This window comes from Squalius cephalus (assembly GCF_949319135.1).
Source record: "Squalius cephalus genome assembly, chromosome: 10".
Taxonomy (NCBI): Eukaryota; Metazoa; Chordata; class Actinopteri; order Cypriniformes; family Leuciscidae; genus Squalius; species Squalius cephalus.
Genome location: NC_137131.1, coordinates 2,110,232 through 2,122,233, shown reverse-complemented (window position 1 = coordinate 2,122,233; position 12,002 = coordinate 2,110,232). Strand labels below are relative to the sequence as shown.

The 12,002-nt window shown below is 38.5% G+C and overlaps 1 protein-coding gene across 1 annotated transcript in view; it reads left to right on the top strand.

The window, feature by feature from the left end:
- necab3 (N-terminal EF-hand calcium binding protein 3) overlaps positions 1-12,002 on the top strand; it is a 52,783-nt gene that overhangs the window by 7,255 nt on the left and 33,526 nt on the right. Inside the window, exon 2 of the mRNA XM_079882776.1 lies at positions 1,931-1,955. Within this exon, the coding sequence (XP_079738902.1) occupies positions 1,931-1,955 (25 nt within the window). The remainder of the gene's footprint in view (positions 1-1,930; positions 1,956-12,002) is intronic.

The following is a 12,002-nucleotide window of genomic DNA, read 5'->3' as shown; positions in this document are numbered from 1 at the left end:
TGTTTTACTTATTTGGAAATGAGACATTTGTACCAGTCGCACTGAGACATTTCAAATAATACTAAATATGTATAATACTCAATGTTAATCATTCACATTAAACTATACATTTTCTTGGGTGAATTCAGATGATCTGAGCATGAGAGAGAGGGGGTGAGAGATGTAGATTAGGATGACTCGGAGGTGAGACTTTCGTCTCGATAGTGCATGAGGGCTCGTTCAAATGTTCATTTCCAGAGTGTTCTCTCAGGGTCTGGTCGCTCTTCAACCAGACTGTCCAGCATCTCCTAATTTCTCAATTCTTACACACATATGATCTTTTTTTTTTTTTTAAATGGACAGCTGAGATAAATGTAAAGTAGCAACAAGAAATGATTCAGGCTCAAGGGCAGAGCGAGTTTCTCTGGCCCAGAACCTTTTATTCTGTAAAAACACATGGATCTGTGTTGTGGAAATATATCAGACACATGTACAGTACGCAGCCTCTTTATGTTCACTCATACACCCTATAATCACCCAATAATCAGAGACCGGGAGGTATAAGCGAAGACTGAGGATCGTAAATAGACTCTTGTGGGCTTGGACTTGAACTGACAGTAACTTTTGCCCATCAGTAGTGAAGGCCAGATGGTGTTAAAAGCACTCGAGGAGTCAAATGAAGACTATAACAGGGTGCCGACCCCGTCCAGGTGTGAATGAGCCGTGTTTAGCCACCGGATGATTGTACTGTCGACACCTACATAATCCTCAAAGGCAAACTGATCAGAAATCTTCTCAGATGAGTCTCAAGCCTTCACGATGTGATATGTTTGGGCCTGAAGAGCCAGTGGAGGAAGGAGAGTGGTGAAAACACTTGAGAGACTTTGACGGATGAAAGGATTAGTTGCCCTTGAGAATATAGCAACCATTTTCTCTGTTATGATGATCCAGAATACCAGAAATTATGGGTTTCACATTCTTTTAAAAATGTTTTGATCTAAAGGATTCTGCTGAAATGCATAATAAATTGTGCAATTATTGACAAAATAACACTAGTGTTCAAATGTTTAGGCTCAGAAATGTTTTTTGAAAGAAATTAATGCTTTTATACAGCAAGGATGCATTAAACCGACCAAGTAAAGACATGTATAATGTTTCCACGGAAATATTAAGCACCACAAATGTTTTCAACATTGATAATAATCATAAATGTTTCTTGATCATCAAATCATCATATTAGAGTGATTTCTGAAGGATCATGTGACACTGAAGACTGGAGTAATGATGCTGAAAATGCAGCTTTGATCACAGGAATAAATTATAGTTTGCAATATATTCACATAGAAAACAGCTATTTTAAATTGTAATATTATTTCACAATATTACTGTTTTTTATTCAAAGAAATGCAGCCTTGAGGAGCAGAAGAGACTTCTTTCCAAAGCATTTTTAAGATCTCACCGACCAAAAACTTTTGAACTGTATTGAATTAGTTGGCACGAATAGTGAAGTAAAAGCATCATCAAGTGTGCAAGTGTGTTCCACCAGTATTATTAAAAAGCATCCCAGGATGCACCTCAGCTCCCTCCTAGTGAAAGTCTATGATTATAGAGGTCAAAGGGAGAGAGAGAGAGAGAGAGAGAGAGAGAGAGAGAGAGAGAGAGAGAGAGAGAGAGAGAGAGAGAGAGAGAGAGAGAGAGAGAGGGAGAGAGAGAATTTTGCTTATGTTTATGTGACTAACAGGCTTTACGAAGGAATCTCAGTTAAAATGTCACGTTCCATCAGTGTTGAAGAGAGAACACCATACAGCTCTAAAGGGGAAGTTCATTAATGGCCAAATTATGTTTAATATTGATCATCACTGTGCATTTCCATCAATCCTCAATGCTTCTGAATAATGCTCACGTTGATAAACTTCCATTGACTGTTTTATTCATCTTTCTCTCTTCACAGATTTTCCGCAGAGCTGACAAAAACGGTGAGTGTGAATCTGACCTTTTTTCTGCATCACATTTAAAAGGTTTCTCTTGTTACTTTTACACAGCGGTTTAACCACAAGTCGAAAAGCAATTTATTTCTCTGTAAATAAAACTTTTGTGTAGTTATTTTGCAAAAATAACCTGATGCTTTGGTTAACAATCTCTCTGGGCATGCATGCATTTGAAAGAAAAGTAATGAAACATTCCTTAAAAAGAGAAATAAAAAAGACACTAATGAATCAATAAAATGAATGTGAATCATTCGATCATGTAAGTAATTATTTCATATTAAGATCTCAACATTTATGCATTAGGCTGAGCTTTTATTCAGAGCAACTCACATCGCATTAAATATTTACATTTGATCAAATTCATGCATTTCCTGAATCAAACCTGCTGATCACAGACTTGATCTTTTAATTGATCTTTATTTGCCTTTGCATTGCTATTTAAGGGATATAATTGCGATATTATAGATATGCGATATATATTGCAGTCTTATTTTAATATGGATACTGAATGGAAGTTGTCTGAATATGATTTTACTAGAAACTACCATTTCAGTTTTCTACTTCAAAACTTCATGTTTAGCTCAATGTGTTACTTGCCATTTCTTTGTAATTGTTTGTGAAATTGACTAGCAAATTCTAAGTGAAAATTGTTTCTACACCAAACGTTTTTCAGCGTCGTTTCTGGAAATGCTATTATAGCAAGTTGCAAAAAACTAAACTTTTCATTTCATGCCGAATACATGATATCTTTGAGAGTTCGAAGCCTTGGAGTCCTGCTGGTTCCTCTGTGCCGGAGCCAGTGTCACGAAACCCTGTTTATTCTTCAAAAGGACTTTAATGCATGTGGAGAGAGAGGGCGAAATGAACAGAATGATGCGCTGTCCAAACAAATCAGAAATGAGTGGCTGTCACTGGGACAGCACGAGTCCTTTCAGAGGTCATTACCATTGTTCCAGAATGCCAATTACCTTCTTGCCACTTCAATCATCATTGCCGAGGACGGAGAGAGAAATAGAAAGAGAAGTGGAGTGGGAGAATATAAGAGCGTCAGAGAGAATAGGAGCCTGTGTTTGTGCTGTGAAACCATAATTAGTGGGCTTTGATAAGGCAGCATCAATATTACTATTGCTCATAGTGAGTTAGTGTCAGCGATTTGAACAAACCCCTGACAGTACGTGTATATTTGCCATTTAACTTGTTTGTCTGCATTAAAGTCCCCCTGTAGTCAATCATTTTATCCCTTAAAACTCATCTTTGATCACCGAAATGACGTTTAAAAATTCGTCATGCCTTAAAATATCTTGAATGTAACTCGACACCCTTGCCTCACTTAGTATATGTGGTTCTATGAATATGCAAATGAGCCCCGCCTCCACTCACTCACTCAGCTCAGAGATCCACTGGTTGACGATCACACGTTGATCTGATTGGTTACAAGGTAGTTTGTGACGTCAGAAACACCAGCGATTTCAAAGCGTGTTTTTGAGACTGTCTTTGGTTCACTGCAGTTTTAAAGGTGCTCTAGGTAACTTTTTAACCTTAACTGAACAGCTTCGGAGTCAGTGGAATGGTTATATTACTTATTTCGGGTTGAATGGTGGTGGTTTCGCTCCCCCCTGGTGCCCGAGAGCGGAAAAAACTCACTTGCAACTTTGGGCCGGCGGGTCGGCGTCAGGAAGTATCGCGTGATATCAGGTCTCGCGATGTAACGAATTGCTTGACGGCACTGCACACGTACACGCCCCCATTCAAGCACCGGCTAGCTATAAGCAAAGGGCAACGATAGATTGAGTTATGGCTGAGCCTGTAAAAAAGAAACAGAAAGCTAGGAAATCTTTGTCGGAGGACCAACGAAAGAGGAAACGGGAGACTGACCGAGCAAGAAGTCAGACTCGAGTAAATATCGGACCGGCTTTTTCAGAATGGTGAGAACTGAGAGAAACAGAAGCCTGCAAAACGGATGCTGACCTGGCTGCTGTTGCAAGTATCTTTGGAATAAACTGTGTTTAATATTTAAATTTCAAGTAATTGTGACCTCAGGATGTTTGCTATTGTCTGTAAAGGTTTTTATTATGATCGCTGTCTGTTAGGGGCTTACTAGTACGCTAGATACTATAACTTTGATGTTAGCATTGTCATAGCAAACACGTTTGATTTCTGTAGTTGTTTGGCCGTTCCTCTGTCGGTATTATTTGTGTAACTTGCACTTTTATTTTATGTCACTAAGTCAACGCGTCTGATAATAGGCAATAAACATGTTGCACATATCATGATCGAGCTAGAAAACGTTCTGATGTTTTCTTAGACAAGCAAAGGTAAACCGTCATTCTACCAGATGAACTTATAGACCTTGCTAATATAACTTTAGACAAATATTAGCCTCCGATATTTTTTTTTTTTTTTTTGCTCATGCCCATTCTCCCAAAAACAAACAAACACGAAAGCAGTAGTTCGCCTCGTTCATATCGTTCGTTCCCGGTAAAAATACTAGTATGCATGACAACACAATAATAATAAAAAATCGCCATCAGTTGGAAAGAAAATATTGCTTTACTTGCCTCGGTAGACATAACTGGTTTTGAAATAGCCGGTTCCTCTGATCAGCTGGGTTGCTCGTGGCGAGGGGGGAGGGACAACAGTTCGTTTTTACAACAGTGTGTTTGAAAGCATTTACTACCAGACACTAGGGGGAGCTTCGTAGAGAAAAAACACTCAGACTTGCCTGGTGTCCCTTTAAGGAGAAAATACTCAGCAATGGTGTCGACTTATGAATTTACACATGGTTTGTCTTAAAGCATATTAAAAACACCACATAGACATATAAACTAACAACATTAAAAGCTGGATTTTCACCACAGGGGGACTTTAAAGGAGGGACCTGAGATCATAATAATATGCATGATGGGGGCAGTTTTGCACATGTGAAACTTCTCAATATAATTCAGAAATCGCCATAATACATCTTAAAGCATCTCAGTGAGCTGTTGGTGTCAAACTAGAGCACGACTGCTAAGTAGAACATTGAGTTAGACGAGTTTTGGGAAATAAAAACAGAGTTTGGCTGGTATTCTCCTCTTGAGAGTATATCAAGCTTTTAGTCGAGTTTCAGCTCTCATGTGTGGATTTTGAGCTCAGTGACTTGAAGGAAGATTATTTAAAGATTAGAAGAGTTAAAAGCAGCCCGTCCTGCTTCACACTAAACTAAACTCTCTCCCACAGGCCTGTGTTTGATGAGTGGATTTGTGCTGGTCAACTTATCCAACTTATCTGGGTTGTGTCTGTTACACTTTGAGGAAGAGATTAGACTGATTAGGCCTGCTAATTAACTTTAGAGTATTAATGCAATAAGTGTTGCTATTAATTCAGTATTTTTAAAGGCATTCAATTTGTGAAATATCACTTATAAGCATTTGTTTTGCTTTATAGGAAAGGCTTTATTTTACTTCTACAATAACATTAAATGCAAAATCATTGTTAATTTATATAATATTAAGTGCTGTCAAATCGATTAATCACATCTAACATACAATTTTGTAAATATATAATATATGTATATATATAAATAAATATATATATATATAGACACAAACACATATTTACAAACTTTTGTTAGATGCTATTAATCACGATTAATCGATTTGACAGCACTAATAATATAGTGTTTAGTAATCATTTTAATTAGCTTTTTATTTTATGTTTTAAGTAAAATTCTACTATAATTCTATTTAGTTAAGTTTATTTTTATTTCAGTTTTTTTTTTCATTTTAGTTTAGTTTACTTTGTTTTCAACATTTTTGTTTTTTGTTTAGAATTTTTGTTTTAATCTAAGGTTTATATTTTATTTTATTTCAGCTTTATTTCAATTTATGAAACGTATGTTTTAGTTTTAGTTAACAATATGCACAATTAATTATTTTTGATCAAATGACAACCCTAATAATAATTAATAGTAATAATTAATCTAATGTTTCAGATGTTTGGAAATATGGTGAAATTGTATTGGGTAGGGAAAAAAAAATGAGTGCATGTTAAGGGTTAGTTGGGTTATTTAAATTTTAAAGCATCCATCAGTGGCAGAGAATGTAGTAACAAGAAGAAATGTTTAAATTATGAGCCATTTTCCCTTTTCTTTTGGCTGTTTGTAATGTAACTGATTGTTACTGCTGGTTGCAAAGGTACCATAGAGTCTTAGACCTAAGTAAATTTTTTTGGTCTAAATTAAGTCAGTCTTTATTTTTGTGAAACAGTCTAACTTGCATTAGACTAGTCTATGAGCAAATTACAGTACAGTACAGGGCAGCGGGAAGAGGTTTTAGGTTGGGGGTGCTGATTTTTTTTGGGGGGGGGAAGGGGCGTCACCCCTTTTGAATAATAAACAATATCAAGACTGTAAAACTCCTCAAAAACCGCGCACACACTCAAACCTGACTGCACATCACATTTTTGACTTTATTGATTCTGCTTTTATTCCGTAGTCCCTTTTATTTTATTGCTCCGGAGTCGCATATCAGTTAAAAAATGCGCCACGAGGAAGAAAAAAACATATAGGCCTATAGCCTAAGTCGCACTGGACTAAGTCTCATTTTTTTTAGAAATTTATTTCACACACACACACACACACAAAAAAAAAATGTTACAGACAGTTCTCCGTTACGGACGTGAGCGCTCTAAAGCGGCACTAAAATAATGTTTTAAAACTTTCACAGAGACCTCAAACTGAAAGCACAAAGCCTGTCTTTAAATTTAATTTCGTTTTGTATTAATTGTATCTTAATTTTAATCGATGATTCGATGATTCTAATTGTCTGGATTTAATAAATAAGAAGTAAATATAGGCTATTAGAAAATAGATAATCAGGACACGGAGGCGCTGGCGAACCTGGAGCTCGTCTCATAAATGAACCGAAACTCAACGTAGGCCTATAATAGGTAGCCTATTGCCTCACAGACCTGAGACATACAGATAGCTTGAAATGTCTACTTTTAAGCAGAACAATTCAAAACGAAAGAAAACAGACTGCGCTGCTTATGTAATTCGTATGAAATGTGCATTTCTCTCTGGCGCTGCGAAGATCGCGAGTCGTCAACTTAATTTGTCTAGCCGACACTGGCATAAAAAATAACTGTTTTATTAGTAAACAATTAAAATGTCTCCTGCTATATTTTACATATTTGCCTGTTCCTTACAAAACACTGACAGTGGGGTTTTTGACTGGGTTTTTTTTTTTTTTTTGAGCAGCTGCGACAAATTCTTTCGACACACACACACACACACAATATTACGTAACACGTGTTAGAGTACTCTGCGCTTATGTTTTAAAAAGATAATTTAACTTATAAATAACAATTTTTAAATAGCCCACTTAAAGTGTTTATTACAAATAAATGACTAAATGCTAACAATTAATTCATTTTAATGAACTAACATATGCGCTGCAGCACCCCCAGCACCCCCACTTCCCGCGGCCCTGCTCGTCTAACACTATAGACCGGTCTAAAATAGCTTTGTGAGAGACGTTTATCTTCATCAAAAGTTTGATGTTCATCTGTGGCCCAAAAAATGCTCAACCAATGGTGTGAGTTAGGGGCGGAGCTATCTATTTGACTGACCAATGACAGACAGGGAACAGGGTAGTTTGTGAAAACAGTTTTAAAACAGTCATAGGGCCCTATCATACACTTGGCGCAATGCAGCGCCAGGCGCAACACAAGTTTGTTTTGCTAGTTCCAGCCTGATGCAGTTATCATTTTCACGTCCTGTGCCACGTCGTTATTTAAAGAGCGCATTAGTAATATGCACCTATACGCGGGTCCACAACGCGCGTACACTCACTGCTTATTAAACACATAGGGATGCACAGCAGCACACAAACATGCCAAATATAAAAATAAAAGGATTACAATATAAAAGATGGTCTAAAGCTTTAACCTCGTGCACGAGCAGATCCGTTTGCTGTCTGGAGAAGCGTCCAATTTTTTTATTCCACATGCAAATTCCGTCATGTAAATAGCGAATACGCCATGGCTCGAGCGCGACTGGCTTTTAAAGGGAATGGGAGATGAGACTCTGATTGGTTTATTGCACGTTATGCACAAAACACACCCATTACTCATTAAGAGAATAGGGACAACCCTTTTAGACCATGCACCGGGAGCGCCGACCATTTGTCCTATTACTAAACTAGCAAAAGGAGATTGGGACACGACCTATGTGCACTTGCACCCTGCGTTTTAGACCATGCACTTAAATAGGGCCCATTATTTTGCAGTTTTCTTTGCTCCAACTTTGATATGACATGCTGCTTCTTTAAATTCAAGTAACTGCTTGAATATTCTGGTTGTAGTTTGTTCTTCTACTAACTGTGTCACCCCACAGTCGTGTGCGTTGCGTAACTGAATCATATTGCCTGAAAGAAGGTCAGTTTCAGCATCTGCCTGAGCCCGTCGCTGCTGCCAATCGGATGACAAACGGCACGTCAAGCATGTCTACGGCCCCTTCGGCAGGGCCCGAAATACTGGAGCTGTCAGCACAGACACACAGAGAGCGAATGAGAGGGAATGTAATGAAAAAGGCCTACGAGAGACAAAACAGGCTGTGAACGCCCACTGCGACTGTCTCTTCACTTACAACCAGCACTTTCCCTTCTGCTCTTCTGCATCTTCCTTGCACAAATTAGCCCGTTTGGAAATGTTCTAGCTTTCTGTCTGCATATTCATCATTTTCCTGTCCTTTAAACCCTTCTCGTCCTCTCTCCCTAAATCCCTTCTTTATTCCTCTCTCTCTCTCTCTCTCTCTCTCTCTCTCTCTCTCTCTCTCTCTCTCTGCGTGTTCCTGTTTCTTTCAGCGCTCAGACAAACAGACAGATTGGCTGGGGCTTCAGAGTGTTTCTCTGCTCACGTTGCATCTGTTGACTCAATCTGACAGCACTGCTGGTCGAGAGCAAACCTCTCAGAACTCGAGAGGAAGAAAGATGAGGAAAGATGAGTGTGATAATGAGGATGCGGAAAGTATCAGGAAAGAGGAGAAAGGAGACGATTGTGTTAAAAGTGAATCATGTCACAAATAGAGAAAATTGTGCTATTCAATGAACTGGTCATACGTTTGTTTGAGGCTTCTCTGAGTGGTGTTTTTAAGTCAAGTCGTGAATGATTCCTCAATGATTTGTTGAGGAGAGGTGTGCTCTTACTTTATTATGTGATCAGACTTTCAAGACATACAGTGTCTAGAGACCAGAATATAATTGGCTGATGAGAGTAGGGACCAGTAAAATCCTAGCAACCATTCAGAACATTCTAGCAACCATGTAGAACATTCTAGCAACAATTCAGAACATTCTAGCAACAATTCAGAACATTCTAGCAACAATTCAGAACATTCTAGCAACTATTCAGAACATTCTAGCAACCAAGAACATTCTAGCAACCATACAGAACATTCTAGAAACCATTCAGAACATTCTAGCAACCATTCAGAACATTCTAGAAACCATGTAGAACATTCTAGCAACCATTCAGAACATGCTTAGCCTGGATGCCAGCCGAACTTAGCCCCGCCCACAAAATTTTTTGGTCGGGAAGTTCGGTCTGGACTTGATCCGTTGAAGAGCTATTATGCCCGAACAAAAATTGTTCGGACCAATCAAATTGTCAGGGCGGGCTTTATACGATGATGGACAGATGAGCAACGGTAACGTAATCACTACGTCATCAAAGAGCGCTTGGGTTGAATTTGTTTACAACAAAGAAGATTGCCACTGGAGAATTGAGATTTCACGACTTCACACCTATGGATCACACTTACAAATAAGTCAGATAGAATAAATGTATATTTGGCGTGCTGTCCGAGGAGAGGGCTCCAGGCTCGGTATTCGGCCCGAACCCAAAGTACTCCCCCCGTATTCCTGGCTGTGGAAGGAACAAGCCAAGAGTGAGTGGAGGGATGCTGAAAACTGTCAAGGAATGTTAGATGAGTTGACAGAGTGAATAAATATATATGCTTCCTCTCATGCTGATAGGGTAGACATGGTAATTGTTTCATGACAAGTTGATTGGATCGATTATTTGAACGTGCTCCTCCGAACTTTGTTTATAAAACATTATGTGTAGATTCCTCCATCACGTCTGTTATAGAAGATATCGACAGCGCATTCATTTTAAAAGAGGAACAGAGAACCGCGATCAAGGCATTTGTCGATCGGAAAGATAAATGAAGAACATACGTCACTTACTCCGCTGCTATGATTGGTTGTAGGTCTATCCAATTGAGTGCAGAGGCATTTTCCTTCCTGGTTTGGTTTGAAACACGCCCCATAATCACAGCCCAATGGAGCAGTATCAGACTGACTAGAATCTGAGTATGACCATGTCAGGCTAGAACATTCTAGCAACCATTCAGAACATTCTAGCAACTATTCAGAACATTCTAGCAACCATTCAGAACATTCTAGAAACTGTCCTGGGGTGCGTTTCCCGCGTTTAAATCTCTTGACAAACTAAAAGATGTAAATTACATTTGTATGTATTCTAAATAAATGATATAGATTGTACTGAATGTCAGCTTGCCTATTTCGCGCAAGATAAGGATTTATTGAGTCCACATGTCATGCAAACCAGTAACTCTAAGCTTCCAACCACAGGTCGAGATCTGTCGTTCCAACCCAACTGTGCGATGCTGTTTGCGAATGTTCGTTAGAACTCTAGTTTCGGAAAACACCGACCCGTTGAACTATGTTGATAACAACAGAACTTGCGACTATACGGTAGTTGGCTAACGATGCTTTCGGGAAACGCAGACCCATAAAAACTCTTGCAACATTCTAGCAACCGTCCAGAAGACCTTAGAATCCAGTGGTTGATATTTGCCATTTAAATATCGCCATCGGCTGATACGTTTTTCTGTTTGGCCGATGTGTCGGAAGCGGGACTTTTATTATGATGGCATAATGTATTTTCCCAGCGCTGAGAACGCCAGCGCCTGAGCAAAGATCTCCCATTCTCCATCTATATTAGTTTACGGTCTTACAAAGAATACACAAACAAAGCAAGTAAACAGTGTGCGAAAAGTAGAAAACCCTAGATTTTAAACTATGCTTTGCTATTTATAGTTACCCATGTCATTTTCACTGTGCGCTGTACTTTAATTTTATTTTTGCACTATTGATTTTTGTTTCATCCGAGGCACTGCTTCTCTTATCTTACCCGAGTTGAATTATCAGTGAAAATTGCACTTTTTTGAGATCTGTTCTGAGTAGTAAAGTTTCATACTGAGATGAAAAATTACATGTGAAAACTTCAATTCTCCAGCGAGAGCCACCGAATGAGAAATAGCTTAAAGAAGCGGATGACTGGAGGTTTTGTGCTGAAATAAAGCATTGTCTTCTTGGCAGAAGCCAGAGACTGTCCTGTGAATTCATTTGAAAGAATTTCCTTTTGAACCACCAAAAAAAAAAATGTTTTCTTTGTTCAAAGGAAAGATACTGCCTCTTTTAAAATGTGCTTTTAAATATTCAGATGATACTGTCTTTTCCTTCTTATGTGGAAATAAAGCTACTTTAAGCATAAAATATTAATACAGAGAATTATCACTGGTTAGGTGTTTGCAGCGTCTCGTTTCTGCAGGGTGATTGTGTCACTCATACATAAATGAATAATTCTGCATCCAAAATGCTCAAAAACTATTTCAATTTCTTCGTCTTGGACTTCAATATGTTTTTTTTTTTTTGAAGAAGAAGTTTGACCACCTGCTGCATATCTGAACATGCTCTTTTGAGCTTGTGTTCATGCAGAGATGTATGAATCATCATTTTCTCAATTTTTTAATTTATTTTTTGTTAGACCTCCATCATATATAAATGAATGACTCAGACAGTCTCCTTCACACTGGCACTCAGCCATTTCTCCTATTGTGACAGCGGTGAGATGCGATGTACGTTTAAGCCTCAAAGAAACCCTTGGCCATTATTTTGGATCCTTCCAGCGAGGGACAAACGTGGGCACGAGAAAAGAGACGTGTGTGTGTGTGTGTGCTATTGAAGC